Genomic DNA, 21,788 nt, shown 5'->3' on the forward strand with positions numbered 1-21,788 from the left:
TTTCTGCAGTAGGGTGTATCTTGTCCCTTATTGTGATTGTTGTAATGTGTTGCTTTTCCTTCCAGATGGTGTCAGTGTTCTGGTTTGTATCAGGTATGAAAGGTGCGTAAATGGCCTGTAAAACGGTTGGTGCCTTGTCGTGGCTTTACAGCTCACGAGTTGCGAGTCACTGGTTCGGTTTTTATGCATTTATTTATTGACAGCATTTCATTTTTTTGAAATATCATGTTAATAAAATTTTATTTACTGAACCATCACTCGCCCTCTTGCCAAATCCAACCTGTATGTGTGTGTCTTTGAGGAATAGATAGCCGTGCTTGAATCTTTGACTTTTGAGTAACTCTGTTATGGTGTATATTATAGCTATAAATAACTTTCTAAATTTAGATATTATTGTTAAATCATGGTAGTATATGGTCATGTCTTTCTGGTGAATTCTATTGTTGTTTTTTGTCCACAATCTCGTGCAAACTTGAAATTGTCTGTCACAATTTCCATGCGATAGTGTTCCCAGAATCGCAAGTTCTCCAATTGAAAACTTAATTCATTCAAAACAATTTGGTTTTGCAAGGGGGTTCCCATGAGTTTTTAGTCCAGGGCTTGGCGGGCATCTTTGGAAACTGCCAAACCCAAACAGTTCTGAAAACTAGACACCCGGGGGAGTCCAGGGAGGTATGGCATGCGTGGGTCCCCCAATGTATTCCTACCCAGAATTCCTTGCAAACCTTAAAATTAGGTAAAAAAAACACTTTTCCAAACTTTTTTGCGTGGGATCTCCGTGCGGGCAAAAAGGTCCTACAACCCAGCGCCCGGGCCAAAAACTCAGGTGCCCCCCCAAAAAAATCACGGTAGTTTTGCTATAGGGTATTTTAAATTCACCACCGTACGATTTGAACCTTTTCCTGTTGCAGCCACTATGCCTACCCACACAAGTGAGTTACCATTTTTTTCGGGAGACCTTGGGAAAACCCTGGGTGGGTGGAAATTTGTTGATCTATGCAGATTCCAGAACTTTCCACCACAGAAATGTGAGGAAAATGTGTTTTTTTGTCAAATTATTAGATTTGCAAGGGATTCTGGGTAACAAAACCTGGTGGTAGGCAGTCGAGTCACCCCATCCTGAATTCCCCTGGGTGTCTAGTGTTCACAAATGTATAGGTTTGCTAGGTTTCCCTAGGTGCTGGCAGAGCTAGGGCTCAAAAACAAAAGGTAATCTTTGTCCAAAAAGGGCAAGATTTCACTGGGAAATTGAGGTGCGACCACATTGCGTTTTGCGCTGTTTCATGTCGCAGCCACTATGCCTACCCACGCAAGTGAGGTACCATTTTTTTCGGGAGACCTTGGGGAACGCTGGGTGGGTGGAAATTTGTTGATCCACGCAGATTCCAGAACTTTCCACCACAGAAATGTGATTAAAATGTGTTTTTTTGTCAAATTCTTAGCTTTGCAAGGGATTCTTGGTAACAAAACCTGGTGGTAGGCAGTCGAGTCACCCCATCCTGAATTCCCCTGGGTGTCTAGTTTTCAAAAATGTATAGGTTTGCTAGGTTTCCCTAGGTGCTGGCAGAGTTAGGGCTCAAAAACAAAAAGTAGTCTCTTTGTCCATAAGGGCAAGATTTCACTGGGAAATTGAGGTGCGACCATGTTGCGTTTTGCGCTGTTTCATGTCGCAGCCAGTATGCCTATCCACGCAAGTGAGGTACCATTATTTTTGGGAGACCTGGGGGAATGCTGGGTAGGTGGAAATTTGTTGATCCATGCAGATTCCAGAACTTTCCACCACAGAAATGTGAGGAAAATGTGTTTTTTTGGTCGAATTCTTAGCTTGGCAAGGGATTCTGGGTAACAAAACCTGGTGGTAGGCAGTCGAGTCACCCCATCCTGAATTCCCCTGGGTGTCTAGTTTTCAAAAATGTATAGGTTTGCTAGGTTTCCCTAGGTGCTGGCAGAGCTAGGGATCAAAAACAAAAGGTAGTCTCTTTGTCCAAAAATGGCATGATTTCACTGGGTAATTGAGGTGCGACCACGTTGCGTTTTGCGCTGTTTCATGTCGCAGCCACTATGCCTACCCACGCAAGTGAGGTACCATTTTTTTTGGTAGACCTGGGGGAACACTGGATGGGTGGAAATGTGTTGATCCACGCAAATTCCAGAACTTTCCACCACAGAAATGTGAGGAAAATGTGTTTTCTTTGTCAAATTCTTAGCTTTGCAAGGGATTCTGGGTAACAAAACCTGGTGGTAGGCAGTCGAGTCACCCCATCCTGAATTTCCCTGGGTGTCTAGTTTTTAAAAATGTATAGGTTTGCTAGGTTTCCCTAGGTGCTGGCAGAGCTAGGGTTCAAAAACAAAAGATAGTCTCTTTGTCCAAAAAGGGCAAGATTTCACTGGAAAATTGAGGTGCGACCACGATGCGTTTTGCGCTGTTTCATGTCACAGCCACTATGCCTACCCTCGGAAGTGAGGTACCTTTTTTTTCGGGAGACCTGAGGGAACGCTGGGTGGGTGGAAATTTGTTGATCCACGCAGATTCCAGAATTTTCCACCACAGAAATGTGAGGAAAATGTGTTTTTTTGTCAAATTCTTAGCTTTGCAAGGGATTCTGGGTAACAAAACCTGGTGGTAGGTAGTCGAGTCGCCCCATCCTGAATACCCCTGGGTGTCTAGTTTTCAAAAATGTATAGGTTTGCTAGGTTTCCCTTGGTGCTGGCAGAGCTAGGGCTCAAAGTCAAAAGGTAGTCTCTTTGTCCAAAAAGGGCAAGATTTCACTGGGAAATTGAGGTGCGACCATGTTGCGTTTTGCGCTGTTTCATGTCGCAGCCACTATGCCTAACCACGCAAGTGAGGTACCATTTTTTTGGGGAGACCTGGGAGAAAGCTGGGTGCGTGGAAATGTGTTGATCCACGCAGATTCCAGAACTTTACACCACAGAAATGTGAGGAAAATGTGTTTTTTTTGTCAATTTCTTAGATTTGCAAGGGATTCTGGGTAACAAAACCTGGTGGTAGGCAGTCGAGTCACCCCATCCTGAATTCCCCTGGGTGCTTAGTTTTCAAAAATGTATAGGTTTGCTAGGTTCCCCTAGGTGCTAGCAGAGCTAGGGCTCAAAAACAAAAGGTAGTCTCTTTGTCCAAAAAGGGGAAGAGTTCACTGGGAAATTGAGGTGCGACCACGTTGCGTTTTGCACTGTTTCATGATGCAGCCACTATGCCTACCCACGCAAGTGAGGTACCATTTTTATGGGAACACCTGGGGGAACGCTGGGTGGGTGGAAATTTGTTGATCCACACAGATTCCAGAACTTTCCACCACAGAAATGTGAGCAAAATGTGTTTTTTTGTCAAATTCTTAGATTTGCAAGGGATTCTGGGTAACAAAACCTGGTGGTAGCCAGTCGAGTCACCCCATACTGAATGTCCCTGGGTGTCTAGTTTTCAAAAATGTATAGGTTTGCTAGGTTTCCCTAGGTGCTGGCAGAGCTAGGGCTCAAAAACAAAAGGTAGTCTCTTTGTCCAAAAAGGGCAAGATTTCACTGGAAAATTGAGGTGCGACCACGTTGCGTTTTGCGCTGTTTCATGTTGCAGCCACTATGTTTACCCACGCAAGTGAGGTACCATTTTTTTCGGGAGACCTTGGGGAACGCTGGGAGGGTGGAAATTTGTTGATCCACGCAGATTCCAGAACTTTCCACCACAGAAATGTGAGGAAATGTGGTTTTTTTGTCAAATTCTTAGCTTTGCAAGGGATTCTGGGTAACAAAACCTGGTGGTAGGCAGTCGAGTCACACCATCCTGAATTTCCCTGGGTGTCTAGTTTTCAAAAATGTATAGGTTTGCTAGGTTTCCCTAGGTGCTAGCAGAGCTAGGGCTCAAAAACAAAAGGTAGTCTCTTTGTCCAAAAAGGGCAAGATTTCACTGGGAAATTGAGGTGCGACCACGTTGCGTTTTGCACTGTTTTATGTCGCAGCCACTATGCCTACCCACGCAAGTGAGGTACCAATTTTTTCGAGATACCTGGGGGAACGCTGGGTGGGTGGAAATTTGTTGATCCACGCAGATTCCAGAACTTTCCACCACAGAAATGTGAGCAAAATGTGTTTTTTTTGTCAAATTCTTAGCTTTGCAAGGGATTCTGGGTAACAAAACCTGGAGGTAGCCAGTCGAGTCACCCCATCCTAATTGTCCCTGGGTGTCTAGTTTTCAAAAATGTATAGGTTTGCTAGGTTTCCCTAGGTGCTGGCAGAGCTAGGGCTCAAAAACAAAAGGTAGTCTCTTTGTCCAAAAAGGGCAAGATTTCACTGGGAAATTGAGGTGCGACCACGTTGCGTTTTGCGCTGTTTCATGTTGCAGCCACTATGCCTACCCACGCAAGTGAGGTACCATTTTTTTCGGGAGACCTTGGGGAACGCTGGGTGGGTGGAAATTTGTTGATCCACGCAGATTCCAGAACTTTCCACCACAGAAATGTGAGGAAAATGTGTTTTTTTTGTCAAATTCTTAGCTTTGCAAGGGATTCTGGGTAACAAAACCTGGTGGTAGGCAGTCGAGTCACACCATCCTGAATTCCCCTGGGTGTCTAGTTTTCAAAAATGTATAGGTTTGCTAGGTTTCCTAGGTGCTAGCAGAGCAAGGGCTCAAAAACAAAAGGTAGTCTCTTTGTCCAAAAAGGGCAGGATTTCACTGGGAAATTGAGGTGCGACCACGTTGCGTTTTGCGCTGTTTTATGTCGCAGCCACTATGCCTACCCACGCAAGTGAGGTACCATTTTTTTCGGTAGATCTGGGGGAACGCTGGGTGGGTGGAAATTTGTTGATCCACGTAGAGTCCAGAACTTTCCACCACAGAAATGTGAGGACAATGTGTGTTTTTTTGTCAATTTCTTACATTTGCAAGGGATTCTGGGTAACAATACCTGGTGGTAGGCAGTCGAGTCACCCCATCCTGAATTTCCCTGGGTTTCTAGTTTTCAAAAATGTATAGGTTTGCTATGTTTCCCTAGGTGCTGGCAGAGCACGGCTCAAAAACAAAAGGTAGTCTCTGTGTCCAAAAAGGGCAAGATTTCACTGGGAAATTGAGGTGCGACCATGTTGCGTTTTGCGCTGTTTCATGTCGCAGCCACTATGCCTACCCACGCAAGTGAGGTACAATTTTTTTGGGGAGACCTAGGGGAACGCTGTGTGGGTGGAAATTTTTAGATCCACGCAGATTCCAGAACTTTCCACCACAGAAATATGAGGAAAATGTGTTTTTTTTGTTAAATTCTTAGCTTTGCAAGGGATTCTGGGTAACAAAACCTGGTGGTAGGCAGTCGATTCACCACATCCTGAATTTCCCTGGGTGTCTACTTTCTAAAAATGTATAGGTTTGCTAGGTTTCCCTAGGTGCCGGCAGAGCTAGGGTGCAAAAACTACAGGTAGGCACTTTGCCATAAAAGGGTACATTTTTAACTGCAAAATTGAGGTGTGACCACGTTGCATTTTGCGACGTTTTCTGTCGCAGGCACAAGGCCGACCCACACAAGTGAAATACCATTTGTATCGGGAGACTTAGGGTAATTCAGATTTGTAAATCAACTGTTATTACCAATTGAGTTTTCATGCATTTCTCCCTTCCCAATGAAAGACATTGTGTAAAAAAAAAATCTTTTACAAAAATGACCAATAATTCTCATGCTAGTATGAGTATTCCCAATTTTGAAAATGTGCAATTATATACTGTTTCTAGACTCTATAATTTGTACCCAATTCAGAAATACATAGGTGTCTTTCATACCGATTTTTCCACATATACATTTTCCAAGAATAAGTGCTCTATACCCAGCAAATAAAAAAAAATCATTGCAAGTTGCTGCTCAGTTTTTGGATCTGGGTTCGTCGGGTTTTTGGTATATCCCCACAACCAGGAAGGTTATATTGCTTTCCAAGAGCTGTCAAAATTACAAGAAGTTATAGGTGAAAACGTTGAGACAAAAGGCTGTTTTTTTCAACAAATGTTCAATTATTCCAATATTTAACTGTTAGTTTCTATAAAGAAACCTTCATGGATTTAGACAAACGACCCCTCTTTGAATTCAGAATGTTGTCTACTTTTCGAAAATGTATAGCTTTCCAGGATCCCTTATTGCTTTTAAACTCATTTCTACCATTAACTGGAAGGTGGTGAAAAGCTCTAAAAATAGCAAAAATAGGCTATGTCCCAGAAAATTCCAAAACTGTGTGAGAAATGTTGATTCTCTGACAAAAGACTGTCATTCCCTAAAAGCTGAGAAAATGGAGATTTCAGACCCACAACCCCTTTTTGATACCATTTGCAGGAAAAAAAAAACAGAGACTTTCATTTGCAGCCCGTTTTTCCAATTTTTCTGAAAAAAACAAAAATGTCACTATATTTTGGTTAATTTCTGGGACCCCTCCAAGGGAATCCACAAACCCTGGGCACCTTTAGAATCCACATGATGTTGGAAGAAAAGGACGCAAATTTGGCGTGGATACCTTATGTGGTCAAACAGTTACAGGGGCCTAAGCGCACTACCCCAAATCGCCAAAAAAAGGCTTAGCACAGGAGGGGAAAAGGCCTAGCAGCGAAGGGGTTAAGGCTATAGTTTTTATTATGTTTTTCTCAGTTACCATTATCTCCAGTACCTGGGAACTAATGTCTCCTTGGGAAAAGGACATCACTGTGGAGGAAGACCCATGGACGCCCATTCACCTTCTTCACTATTATGTCTTTCCTGGGGAATCAAGAGGTTTTCTGGACCCCTGCTCAAGGCAGTCACTCCCCTGGGGACTGAGCTTCTTGCGCATGTTCCCAACCAAGCTTTTGGAAACTTTAGGTGTCCTTTTGCTCCTAGTAGCCACCAGATTGGGTCTTTTCAAACCTTGACCACCGTTTTGCGTACTTTTTGTGTGGGCACTCTTTATGCCCTTTTGTTCCATGTGGCCACACGATAGGGTCTTTTCACACCTCCCGTCCCATCACATGACTTTGGTTTCTGGGTTTTCCTACCCTGTTCATTAATATTTCCTTTAATATTTTTAGGAGTCCTGTAATGGTTGTCACAAAATATTCCACAGTTTGTAGGCAGACAATAAGGATCTACCCGCCCACTTTAAATGGGGAAATCAGAGCATATCTGCACATCAACTCTGCAGATACCTCTAACTTTTATGCCAGCATTAACCCCTTTGTGCTCTTTTACTGGTTTGGGTTGGACACATGCAGAAGTTTGGGCTTGGTTTGGCCTTAAGGAAAGCCCACTGCCCAACCCCCATTCTGTTTTGGATGCAGGGTCCGGTGTGACACCACGCCTGAACCTACACTGCGTATATCCAAAGATGTGCATAGTTAGGGATGTCCAATTGTGGAGCATTGGGTGCAGATGGTGGCCACATAATGTCTAGGGGAAAATTATGCGAGAAAACAGTTTTTCACAGGGCGGGAGCACCTAACAACCACCCAGACTTCCTAAAATGAGTATAACCCCACCAACAAATGAAATATATTGTGACTACAATCTGTTATCACCTTTTATATATGGTCCTTATTAGGTTGGCTCGGTAAATTCTGTAATTTTATTTAGTGATATTTTGAATTATTTATGTATCATGATGCATCAACGCAGTAATTATTGCCACCTGTTTCACATACAAAAGTTATCCTTTTGGATTAAAATTGTTAAATATTACAGAATTAGAAATTTGTTTAAATTGTTATCAGATCAATATTAATGTTATACTTCAAGATACCAAGCAGTTCAATCATATATTTTTTTCAGGTACTGCTTAGTAATAATGAATATAATGAAATTGTAAAGCGCAAATCTCAATGTATTAATTATTAATGGAGTAGAAACTGGTAATGTAGCTTCCAATGTCTTTTTTCACACAAATGATTTCTTATTACCTCTCTGTTTTCGGAAAAGTCAAATATTCACTGATATAGGCTACTGACTAGCTTTGGGCAAATTTCTTACTTCTTGGAAATTTATCAAGAATTCTCTTGGAAATCCACAACTGTGACACATTCTCAGGAGGATTTGGGTTTGTTCTAAATTGTCCATATACATATGCACAACTACATTCATACATGTAGAAATACAAAGCCAAGGAGCTTTTTGATTTAGTTCCCCTTAGCCATATTCCTCCACCTATATCACCAACAGTTTGCCAGGTGCTCTATTTTCATGCCCATTCTAAAACAATATGTACCCCTTCCCTTATCAGAATTAAAGGTATGATAATTTAAAAAAATAAGAACTATCTGCAAAATATTTATGAATATTCACAAAATCTTCACCAGCTTTTCTAGGTGGACCACCATGAATCAACTTCACACAGGCCTCTGTAAGCTAGTTTGTTCTTGTAAAAAGTTCTCCACATTATTGTAATTTCCCTGCGAGAAAGCGATTTTTACACATCAAAACTCCACCATGGCTGAATGCTTGAATCAGATGATACCCTCACAAAAAGATGCATTTGCACAGCATGTTTTAGTTGTATCTCAGTACGTCAAGATAAATACTATTCAACTACAATAATATTGCATCCACTACATCAACCTAAGTACTATATCGTAGCACAGTAGCTCCACATCGACATAACTAGACAGACCTTGCGATATAGTGGTCAGATTGATGTACTGAACATGACACTATTGTAATGCAACATAACACATTTGATATACTGGTGACATGCTCTAATTTTCACATAGGAGGGAATATATGTTTGTGAACCAATCTCAAGTGTTTAAATAAATCCAGTACCCAGCACAACCTATGTAATGGCTTTGATTACTGATGCTGAAAACTTCACTGTATGTTTAAATAGCTCACTTTAATATAATATATTTTATACTTTATAAGATAGTGTCTTAATCGTCAAACCTTATTTATTTAAAAATATTTAAACAGTAGCTACCCATAGACACACAATTAGGTAACTTGATTGGGTTGTTATTCCTTTCTTGTAAGTTATGCATTGCACTCTTTATTGAGTATCATTACATTTTGGGACTATTTGTTTTTCTTATAAGACAGTTTGTAATACATGATGTCCTTTTATTTCTTTACCTGTTCGGACACAAATGCATGTAAATGAAAACAATTCAAAGTGAAAACTGCAGAAAGCCTTTGTTAAGTTTATCAAAGTCATTAAAAAATATATAAGTGTATTGAAGATAGGTATGTACCTCAACATGGAGGTGGCACAGTATAATACAAAAATACAATGATACATCAGTAAATAAAAACAAAAAACAAAAGATTCAGCCCTGGCTTTCAGGCTAATAAAACGGGCTATTCAGATGATCCTTATGAATAATAACATTTATTAAATTTTTAGGATGCATTAATCACAATCCTCAAATGGCAATTTTATATAAATAAATCAATTTCGGTAAAATAAAAACACAATACTTACGCAGGGGCGTATTGGCAAACAGCCAGAACAAAATTTGAACACTGCTTACTTGCGCATCCGATTTTGGAACTTTCATTCCAAACGACCTTTACAGTTAAAGATAAATAATTATTATTGGAGCAACAGTATGTCCTCAAATGCATGTTAAGATATCTTTTACAAATGTTTTTAAAATACAAATACTCAATACATGCATTTTAATATTTATGTTTTTTCTATTTTATGGACATTATTTCTATTAATCACATTGTTGTGTTAATCATTTCTTGTTTTTGAAGAGTTATGTCCATATTCCAGTTAATCTCTTATTTGTTACATCATAACACTACTTAGTCTTTGAAATTATTAAAAGTGACACTATTATGTGGTCATCAAATTGCCCAAATTAAGCTAATCTTCGGCAGATTGTTTGTGAGAATGCATTTTAATTTTTTCGACTATCATGATATTTCACTGAATCAACCTACGGTTGTTCTACAGAATACAGTCTTGTGTGATATATGAAGTAAAATCGGCACGGATTTATATTTCATGAACGGATAGTGCTCTGTCAGGGCGACAGTCTAAATTTCTCCACCACACTGACTTAGTGACAGTTTGCCAAAGTTAGAAATTACTGGCAGCCTGATGGTCATTTGTAACATTTAAAGGAACCACTGTGAAGTAGTATTACTAGTAAAATAAAGTCTATTGGGACAATTGTCCATAAAATATTCTAAAACAATAAAACAACTGCACATTGTAATATCAAGTAAAACCCATACACCCCCAAAACAGCACACCCTATTCAGATACATCCTCGAAATTCTGGCTGACAGGGAGTATAAAACGTGCAATTCATACTGCCACATCAAAATAGTGCATTTCAGACAGCAGCTCCATCGCCTCCAACCTTTGAAATGTTTCGTACTTTAAAAAACAAGGGTCTTAAACACTTAATACAAGCAGATATATAAAAGACACAATCTATAAGTACATGAAACATGGAGAATTTTGCTTTCAGTGAGCATATACGGTATCCATTACCATTCTGAACCACACTGCACTATTTCTCGGATGAAACAATTATATTTCATCCTCATCTTACCTTTAAAAAAATGTGTTTCATAGTCTAGGGTTAGGTATCTGGGCCCAGTAGAGATAAACTGGGTACTGGCCAAGAGTATTTAGGGAGAAGCTGATGGAAGGCTTCTTCCTCAGATAGCAGGTGCAGAGAGTTTTCAATCTTTCTCACATAGTCTCGCAAAGCCAGTTTGCTGGGAAAAGGGGGATCAAATGTCAATTGTACTCCAAGGAGAAAGCATTTTTACAAGATCCTTTATCCTAATACTTGCATCCCTTGACCACCTTCTTTGGCTACTACAGATTCCTTCCCAGTACAATTTAGACACATTTGGGACTTCACTATCCACAGTTAGCCTATTGAAAAATCTCAAAACACAGGAGTTCGCCAATGAGGTCCAGAAAGCAGATTTAATTCTCTGCTTATACCCCGAACCATGTTTCCTAGTGGCAGTGACAGAAGTATCCTAAGAACCACTGTGACGGAGATTCCTGTGATTGTATTGGAAATTTATTGAATGGCTCAGTCCAATTCAATTCAATTCAAAATTTCTTTATTCGACTGCATGCAAAACAGTCATAAAAGTGTCATAAAAATTCACATACATATATAAAACACCAAAGTTAAAAAGACGTTTCAACAGGGGTGGAGATCACTAGATGGAATGTGCAAACTCGAACAAATGTAGGTATACCGTTATTCAGAGACATATTTACAGAAGTGGGAAGGAATGGGGGGTTAGCCGTCCATACTTTTCCTAAATTTCAGGGCTGTCTTTAAAAAATTACAAATGAATAAAGTGCTTTCACAGTGCAACATTTGAAGATAAAATAGTGCTGGTCTTATTTGTACAAAGTTCATTTTTTTAAGGAGAGGTTTTAAAAACATTTTCCTTGGTATCATGTAATAGGAGCATACAAATAAAAAGTGTGCCAGGTCTTGCGGAGACTTATTGTCGCAACTGCAAGTTGGCAACACTTGTCCCCTATGGGCTCCACTGGGCACGGCTAGCAATAAATGGAATAAATCAAATCGAAATCTAGTCAACAAGAAGCGCTCATATCTGGAAATGGGCCAGGATAGGTATGGTTCAATTTGTAAACATGATTTAGTTAGAATATGTCTCAATACACTATCCTTCTTCAGTTCTGACTCTTCCCTGACAAGCTGTCGAGACAACAAAAAAGCATCCTTCATAGATGTTATATCACTCTTGGATACTCGCTGTGGTGTTAGAAAGAGATCCGGCCTACCCAGATCTTGAAGACAGTTTCTAATATACTTTAGCCATGGGATCTTGAGTTTCCCTTCCCAGTTGATTGCTTCGAGGAGGATATTTTGAGTGAATGGTATTTCATCATTCAGCCAACATTTAAGCCAACACAACAGTGGTTTTACGGCGATCTTGTCAGCTAGGTGTGGCATGCCCAGTTCCTCATGAATGGAAAAATTAGCTGTAATTTTTGGTAGACACAAGACTTGTTTTAAGAAGTTGTTTTCTGTGGTTGCGAGGTCGCCCACTGGGACATAACACCAGAGCTCACTCCCATAACTGGCGACGGCGATGCTTTTTGCTTGGTATAATTTCATCGTGGCAACCACTGGTGTGTTTCCCATTTTGCGCGTAAAATCAGTTATTGCTGCATTGGTCCTTATTATTTCTCCTTTCTTTTTCTTTACTGCTGGGCCCCAGGTAAGTTTTTGGTCAAACAGTACACCAAGATACGAAAAAGTTTTTGTTATGGGTATTTTTTCCCCGTTGATATGGAAAGGGTAGGATTTCTTTGTACCAGGACCTACCTTCATAACAAATGACTTGGTGTTGTTGATGGACAGGCCCCGTAGCTTCATAAATTGGAAGAAAGAATCAAGTAATATTTGAAGGCCAAGAGCAGTTCTAGAGATGAGGACGGCGTCGTCTGCGTAAAGCAGAACGGGTACGCCCTTGTTCCCTATATATGGATAATCGGTATTTGTTTTTAAAAGATGCTCCTCAAGACCGTTTACATATAAATTAAAAAGAAATGGTGCTAAAATGCAGCCCTGCCTAACCCCCCGATTTATTTTGAAGTCTCTGGTTACTTTCAAGTCTTTAGTATAACGAACATTTGCTCGAGTGTCACTGTGAAGGTCCGCTAGGAAATTAATTAAGTTTTTTTCAACTCCCATGTCTAGCAGTACCTCCCAAAGTTTTCTTCTATCAACACAATCAAAGGCCGATGAAAGGTCCATAAATGGCTCAGTCAAACATGAAGGCATATGGTAAAGTTTCAATACGTTTCTTTTTAAAAAAAAAAACTCCAAAGGGGGTTTTTGTTTTTGAAAATAAAGGAATGCCCCTTTCACCATTGGATCCATCTCCCATTGTGAGGGCGTCATTATCTGTGTTTTACTTCCCCTGACCACCAGGGTTTGCCTTGTGTCCAAGCCCCTTTGGTCGGGGATCTGTTGCAACCCAGCTATTCTTCTACTGATCATTTTGTAATTTTTTTTTCTTGAGGCACATTTCATTGGTCAAAACTTAGCTTGTTGACATTATAGTTTTGGCTCCATTCTGACAATGAAGTCAATTGATCAGAGTGGATTGATTAATTTGGGACTGGCTTTATGCTGGACACATCCCTCACTGTCACTCAGCTTATCATCCTTTTCTTCCTTCTTGATGTTGTGGTGGGGCATGGCATGACATATAGGTGTCACAGCACATGCCTTTGGTTTGTTTTCCCTTTCCTCGGTTGATAGGATGTGTTTTTTTTACATCTCCTCTCAGTAGATTTGTTACCTTTCCAATGATGTGTGTGCCTTGCATCCCTTCAGTTTTTCCGTATGGATCTGTGAATTTCCCACATTTGGGTTTGCTTCTTGACCACATATCTCTCCAGTGGTTGACTATTTTCTGGGTTGTTAGTATGGAAATGAAGCTGGATTTGTGCTTTGGCTTTCTGTGTATCTTTCACCTTAATTTAAATGTACAATGGCATATTTTTTTATTTATTTATGAAGCAGTTAGTTCTGCAAAAATCCCAGTGAACTTCTAAACTGTCTGATGAGATGGGTAAGACTATATTTGTCTAGTTGTTTCCTCCTGGTATGTGAGTGCATTGCATAGTGTTTCAAATTAAGTTGTGCCACTTGGTGTCTTCTCCTAAAGTAAGATATTCAGCAACAAAAAAAGTAAAGAGGTCATGTTTTGACTAGTGATTGAAGGATGGCTCCATCACACACCCACTTGGAGAAGGCATGAGAATAAAAACTGCAGTGCCCATCGCAAAAGAATAATACAAGCTGTTTTGATGCATATATCTATGCAACTGTATCAAGGAGTAAGACCATGAGTATCTCTTTCATTTGCTTCATGACTTCCAGAGAAAAGGGCAACTGCTCCCAGTAGCTATGGTGGCACCCTATGCTTAACCCTATGAGCTGCCATGTGTCTTCTTAAAAGAGTCCTAGTTAAGAGAAAAAGCTACAAAAGGACATAAAAAAGCTATTTTACTTTCCATCCCGGTTTTCTGGATCATGTGTGGAGAAGCCAAAGGAAAGTCTTGAGGCTGCTGTGGCCATGCTAGCATTGGCCCTGGTGATTGGGGACTGCTCCTTAAGCTCGACATTGATAAAAATATTGTGTATTTTCTCGTGGATTTACATAGGGACCTTTCGGCCACTGTTAGATATGATCGCTTTGGTAATTGTACAGGCAAGATCGGGATCACCAACGGGGTCAGGCAAGGGTGTATTTTAGCCCCCCTACTTTTTACCCTTTATATTAATGACCTAGGTGCTGTTTTAACTGAGGCGTGCAAAGACATACCAAGGGATGGCAAACATTCTATTCCAGCATTACTTTATGCGGATGATGCGGCTTTAATAGCATGCACAGCAGTGGGGTTGCAATGCCTTTTAAATTTATTTGCCAATTTTATGAAAGCGCTGGATTTAAGTGTGAATTTTTCAAAATCGCATGTAATGATTGTGGGCAGTAAACCTAAACTAATTAAGACAATGCACTGTGAAGGCAATGTTTTATCTAGGGTCACAAGATTTCCTTATCTGGGGGTCATTTTTGACGATAAGTCCGCCTGGTTGCCACAATTAGTTGCCAAACGGAATCCCTTTGCCAGGTCTATCTTGGCTGTCTTGGACTTTGCCCGCAAATTGGAGGTGAAGCCACTACAGGCTGTGTTGAAAACCTATAGCGCCAAATGCATCTCAATAGCGATGTACGGAGCTGATCTGTGGGGGTTCAAAAATGTAAAGGCCCTGCAGGTGGCAGAGGATAAGTTTGTGAAATCTATCTTATCCGTCCCCCAGTCAACGCCTGGATACATTGTTCACCAAGAGTGTGGGGTAGAATATTTAGAAGACCGTATTGCTTTAGCTCCGCTATTGAAATGGATTTTAATATGGTTGAACCCTGCATTAAAGCTGAATCACAAGATTCTCAGGGATTGTCTAGCCCTTGAGTACAGCAACACCATCCCCTGGTTGAACTATGTTAAAAAAATAGCAACTAAACTGGGTCGTCCAGAAATGTTCGACCACCCAAATAATTTATCAAAGGGGGATTTGATATGGGTAAAGGACACATATAAGCAGTTTGCATATCTAGCAAGAGAAGAAAAGGAACTATGCAAACCAACAGTAAGGGCTCCCCAGCTGTTAATGACCACCAGTGGTATAGAACCCTACTTGAGAATCGTCAATAATATGAATCATCGATACTTATTGACTAAGTTTAGATTGAACAAATTCCACCTTCTTCTTACAGAACGCCCAGGTTGGACCAAGGAGATGGAATTGGAGATTTATTCTTGTGACGGATTCTCTATTAAAGACACTGTGCATTTTATATTCTTTGGTAAACATCTGTGCCCCATTCGTAAAAAGTTAATTATCCCCCTTATTAAAGATAAGGGCTTCAGACAAGTTAAACCTGCACTTCTACATCTTCAGCTGTTGTCTAATACCTGGGAGATTTTTAACATAAAATGTTTTTGACAATAGCAATGAGACTCAGGAGGAAAATCAACTGGATACATTGTACATAGCGGTAAACTCATGAATTATGATCGAGCGCTTTGCTTTTTTAAACAGTCTTTTGTGTGTGTATTACTCTTTTTACTGATATTTTTAATGTATGTTTTTTATATACATATGTATTTGTACTGTGCTGTATGGCCTGCAAAATTTGCACAATTGTTTCTGTTGTATTTTTAAAATGTGGCCTTGACTTTGATTTATAAAGTAGTATACTTTTATGGTTTTTGGTATGAACTGAATAAAGTATTTTTGACTGACTGACTGGTAAGGCAGACAAGGAATCCTCCCTGCGCACCAGGCGCATGGATCTCTCTGAGATTCTTTTAATCCAGGACCTATCCATTTTTTATAGTTTGCATGGCATTGGAGAAGATGTTTAGTCTGCCCTAGTTTTTACAGATCTGCTTGATGTAATCCACCCAGGCAATAAGATGGCCCATTACACAGCACAGGCAGTCTTTATTGACCTCCCTGTTAATGGAAGCATGGAGTTGTTCCAAATTGAACACCACAGTAATAATAGGGTCAGTCTGGTCTTCCACATAATTGTGACCAAGCTGTTGATGTATTCCAAAGGTAGAACAACTTGGAGGAAGGCCTAAAAGCCTTCCACATACTCTGTTCTCCTCAGCCTGCAATCAGCTAACTTTTTTATAACCCCAAAAACTTAGAGGCTCATTAGGATGGTGGATGGACTGGAGTCCGTCAGCAATCCTGTTGTAAACCGGGACTGTCTGCCATACATGAGGTGGTCTCGCACCACAAATCAGGATGCACCTGCCACCATGGCGAACACATTCTGCAGCATACCATTGCGGCGGGTCACACGCTGGGATGCGTAAATGCTGGGTTATGCATTCCGCAGCAATACATGGCAGGCACCACACGGTGTCTGCCACTTGGTGTTGTGAAATGTAGGAGGGTACAATGGGCACCCCTCAGAGCACCCTCATCTCCCCCTATACATGAGGGGCTCGCATCAGGCCCCCACTACCAATCCCCACCAACCTTTCCATGGCAGAAAGGCTGTCTCCAGCCATCATCGTAATTTAGCTGGTGAAGACCACTGCACCAGGTAATCGTAAGGATTGCCTGTGGCTTTTCCGTGGCAGACGGTCTATGGGACCACCACAGTTGTGGTGAGATTCCCCCCGCCATCCTAATTTGGTGGGTGGAAACTTGCGGTCGGCAATGGAACGATTGCCACCTCATAGCTGGCGGTGGCGGTCCTTCCGCAATCATAATCGACCCCTTAATCCATAGGTTAGGACAGGTAGGCATTTTCGCCTGTATACTTCTTAAAAAGAAACAATAGGCTTCATAAGTATGGACAATGCCAAGTTAGTCATAAACCCAACACAGATAGAAAAACGTAACCTGGCCTTTGCTATAAATGGGGCCCACGTAGATCGAATGTCAAAAGTGGTCCCAAGAGACAAAAATTAGTTAGTTCTCACTCTAGGTTTACCCAGAATGGACAAAGTCTGCATTTTGGACTTCATAGGTCCACGAGCCGTAACAAAGGTTTTAGTGTGGTTAACTTTATAATTGAGCATGGTCATGTAATCAGTATAACCATTCTTCAGGCTTTTGAGCCCATTAGGTGTTCTGGAAAGCAACATGGCATCATCTGCATATGTTACATGGGAATGGATATATTCTTAATATTTGTCACTTCGCAGTCGTTAGCTGGCAATACATTATCTACTCTACTAACATTTAATAGGAAGAAAAATAGGAAGAGAATGAAACATGAACACACACCACTATTGGACCTCCTAGCCCAAGCAATTCAGTACACTCTCCATTTCCAGCGCATCTCATGAGGCAGGTAGGTCATAATGTAGGGCCCCCAAGAAACCCACCAGCCCCCTTATCAGCTCCAATAGACTCTAGTATTACCCAGAGTTTGCCCTAACCACACGAGAGGTCCATAAAGCCTGTGAGTTTTGTCTGTATTTGTAATAATCTGGCAAAGCATGAACCAGTTGAGGAACCACAAATTCCGCTCTGCATGCGTACCCGCTCACACCAAACGTAAATAATGCTCCTCTGTAACCTGCCATTTGTACGTATCTGCACACCAGTATTGGAGTCTATGTGGCAACGCCGAGAACCTGTGCAGGCATTCCGCCCCAGTTCATTGTCTTACACTCATCACATTCTTCATGTGAGTGATTGGTCATAGCCATGAGATGTTCAACACTCTAGCATAAGTAGAGTGCCACAGAACTGCTTAATAACCACTTCCAAGTCTCACAAGATCCATCACACCACAAATGGACAGTCTTTCTTTATATAGGATCCACACATAGGATACCTAGGGATGTGTCCCTCAGCACTTCATTGTCTGTGTACTGCAGTAAACCAGCAAATAATGCTGTCTCAAGTCTGGTCGCCCAAATCCTCTCTGCTCTCTATCCATTTGCAGGGTCTCCACACAGACCCTGTGTCTCCTGCCAGCCCACAACAAAGAGATAATGAAGTTGTTAAGCTCCATAATAGTCGACCTTGGCAACATACAGAGGGAGTTTTGTATGACATGTGAACATCGGGGCAGGAGTGCCTTTTTAATGAGGGCTATGCTACTCACAGCCGACAACAGTAAAATGTTACAGCATTTTAGGAGTTCTCCCAGACCTTGAATTACTCTACACATATTGTATGCATACTGATTTTCCTGGGGTGTAAGCTACTGTAATGTCCAAGTACCCAAACACCCTTGTCTCTCAGGATAAGCCTACACCAAGAAGTGGCAGGAGATCCCTGCCCACCAAACTGACCAGTGGGAAAAGCACTGTTTTGTTTTTATTGGCATGGAGATCTGAGGCAGCAGACAATGTGTCCAGCGCCTGCTGCAGCTGAGGCGCTGATTCATGTGGATGCTTCAAATAGACGTGGGTGTTCACGGCATACATTGAAACAAAGTGTATATCTGGATTTCCCATTCTGTTAGCTGACTCTGCAAATATATTGCCAGTGACTCCATTTCCAAGGCAAAGGGCTTTGTGTTGTCTTTTGAAAGTTCACTTTGCACCCAGACTCCATGTCCCAGAAAAAACTTGCTTCCATACAGAAAGGCTTACCCTGCAGTTGATGAGGATTTTCTATAGGAGAGTGGTGCACCCCTTTAATCTTGAGGCCACAAAGTACAGCAAAAGAAAGGCAGGAGGCTACCGCCTGTGGCATAAGAGGAAACATTAATTTACTGTCCCCTTTAATGCTGTCCTACCTATCACATGGACAGGGTCTGTGGTGCTTGGTGTGTATTTGTTTAGTAACAGTCACAATCCTTCAAAACCTTCCTATCCCTTCGGGAAGAAGCATTAGGTCATGCGTTCACTTTTTAAGACTGGTAAAGCTGTGCCGCTAGAGGGCAGTGGTGTTTTGGATGGACTATGTAAGCTTATTCCTAATCATTTTGTCTGTCTGGCATTCCAGCCATACACACAGGGAGTGTTACAACATACGTCAGGGCTCAGTGACTAAGGTGTCTCATTTATTTTCTGATATCGGTCATTCTTATTAGAAGTAGTTTAGTAAAAAAAAAAATCATGATTTTTCTTGGAGTATTTCTTGAGAAACGTTTCATTCTACATTCAAAACTATTATGTATATCTTTGTACAACTTCTATTGAACTCTGAAAGTAATTTACTTTAAAAAAAAATCCTGTATCTGTACGAGGTGTCCCTCACATTTTAGAAAATGAATACAAAAGTAACCTTTAGAACGCTTATAGGTAGGACAATATCTGTAGCAATTATAATTTTGTTTTGTTTATTGTACGATGTGTTTTTGTGACCCCTTATTCCTACCTATTAAAAATGTATGTTAGCCAGCAGCCCTAATCGCCCTTTCGGAATCTGAGAATACTGCTTGGTTCCATTTCATTCACTTCAAATGCTTAGACTGCATTTGCTTAACCATGCAACAATTGTGGCAAATAAACAGAGCCTAAAATCCTGCACGTCTCCGATGCAATTAAACAGTGGGTGATTTCCTCCACCCGCTTTAATTTTGGTATGCGTGGCTCAACAAACGCCTTTTAAAAAAAATATTATATTTAATTTTTAAACAGTGCGGCACACCATTTTCATCTTGAGTGGCGGCTGTTTGGGTGGTGCTATATGGAGAGGGCGGGCAGAGGGAGCACAGCAAGGAGCAGCAATGTGGGCAGGCTCTCCATGGCAACGCAGCTGCCTGGGGACAGTCTGCACCCGTTGAACTGGACAGAGCAATCGGGAGAAGAGGGGGTTTAGCTATTGCGACGACAGGTTCATTAGAAACCATTATAATGGACTCTCTGCACCTAGACAAAGCAGAAATACTAATTGTCAAATAACGTCGCAATCTGTTAAGAAATGGACAGAAGCCTTAGTTTATAGACCGCCCAGTCATAAGGCCAATTTTGTAAACCAACTAGTTGAATTTATTGCTCCTTGTGTTATGGGTGCCGATAATATTGGTAGTGGGACCTACCCACCAGGCTGGTCATACTCTTGACCTTCTGTTCACAAACTCCACTAGGATCATCGTGGATCAACCCGCACAGCTCTTGTGGACAGATCACTATTTAATACAGTTCAGTCTTCCTGCCAAGGAGCCGAAAATAAGATCAGGTAATGAATGTGTCATGATTAGAACCTGGCCCAAAGTTACATCTGTCTCCTTCGCTAACATTTTCAACACTGAAGCTGTACTGAATAGCAATGATATTGAGGCAGCTATTACTGAATTTGAACAGGCAATCACAACGACATTGAATAAAATAGAGCCTTTTTCTAGAGTTAAGATGAAGCATAAACCGTCGCCTTGGTTTACTGAAGAACTCAAAACTCAGAAAGTAGTGAACAGGAGGGCTGAGCGTCTTTGGAGACAAACAAAAATAGCCAAAGATCAAGCCAATTACAGAGAAAGTCACTGAGCATATCTAAATAACATCAAAAAGGCTAAAAAGATGTATTTACCTGGAGGATTAACAACGCAGCCAATTCAAGTAAAGAACTCTATAAAATCATGAAAGAGTTCACCACCCCTGAAGCCACACAATCCTCTGTGGCTCCTTCTCAGGATTGGGCCAACAAACTATCTTTTTTCTATGATAAAATAAAGGCAATATATCGATCCTTCCCACAGGAGGACGGGATTGATCTGCAGACAACCACCAGGAGCGATCCACAAATTCCTCTGTTGACTGAATTCCAACTAGTAACCAGGGAGCAGATTTTGGTGGCTATTGTCAAAATTAAATCCGGATCTCCTACAGATCCTTTCCCTCCACGAATGATTAAGAAATTGTCTCCCTCTCTGATATCAAGGCTTACTGAGATTTTCAATCTTTCTCTGGACTAAACTATCGTCCCAGTCAGATGGAAAAAAGCCCTAGTCAGGCCCATTTTGAAGAAGCCTACATCAGATGCTAGTGAACTAGCCAACTATCGTACCATTTCGTTGTTGGCCTATTTTGGGAAAGTTCTTGAAGCCTTAGTAAACAGACAACTCACTGGCTATCTAGAAGGGAAATAGTCTTCTTGATCCCTCCCAATCGGGGTTCTGTGCGGCGCACAGCCCAAAACGGCGGTAGTCGAAATGATCGACAATATTAGGCTTGCTCTAGATAAGAAGGAATCAGCTATTCTGGTGCTGTTGCATCTATCAGCCGCTTTTGACACCATCTCCCATGACATTTTGTCACTGCTCTGGGAGATGGGGATCCAGGGGAAGGCTTTAGAATAGTTTAATAACTATTTAAAAGATCATTCTACCACGGTTCACCTTGGTCCCATGGCAGCATTAGGTAGATCAGTATGCTTTGGAGTACCGCAGGGATCCATTTTGAGTCCCATGCTTTTTAATTTGTATGTTACTCCTTTGGCCAAGATATTTAGATCTTATTTTTTTCAAAACGTTATCATATGCCAATGATACCCAACTGCTGGTAACCTTCAGCCCTAACCCCTTGGATACTATCATTAGGTTCAAGAAATGTATGACCCACGTCGACAGCTGGATGGGTCAAAACAAACTGCAATTGAACAACAGTAAAACGGAGATTATTCTGTTTGGCAGGGCTGAAGATCATTGGTCTAGCGACTGGTGGCCCCAGTCACTGGGCCTCTGTCCATCTCCCAAACCAACTCTATGCAATTTGGGTATCAGCATCGACAATAAACTGTCGATGAAAGCGCATGTTAACCAAGTAGCGGGCACCTGCTATGGCATCTTACACAAATTGCATAAGATCTTTAAGTGGCTATCAATCAATCA

At 41.2% G+C, this 21,788-nt stretch overlaps 1 protein-coding gene across 1 annotated transcript in view; it reads right to left on the reverse strand.

The window, feature by feature from the left end:
- Positions 1-21,788, reverse strand: part of LOC144763916 (cysteine-rich secretory protein 3-like) — a 115,424-nt gene that overhangs the window by 23,124 nt on the left and 70,512 nt on the right. Inside the window, exon 6 of the mRNA XM_078649950.1 lies at positions 9,418-9,503. Coding sequence (XP_078506076.1) covers positions 9,418-9,503 — 86 coding nt within the window. The remainder of the gene's footprint in view (positions 1-9,417; positions 9,504-21,788) is intronic.

Source organism: Lissotriton helveticus, chromosome 6 (genome assembly GCF_964261635.1).
Source record: "Lissotriton helveticus chromosome 6, aLisHel1.1, whole genome shotgun sequence".
Taxonomy (NCBI): domain Eukaryota; kingdom Metazoa; phylum Chordata; class Amphibia; order Caudata; family Salamandridae; genus Lissotriton; species Lissotriton helveticus.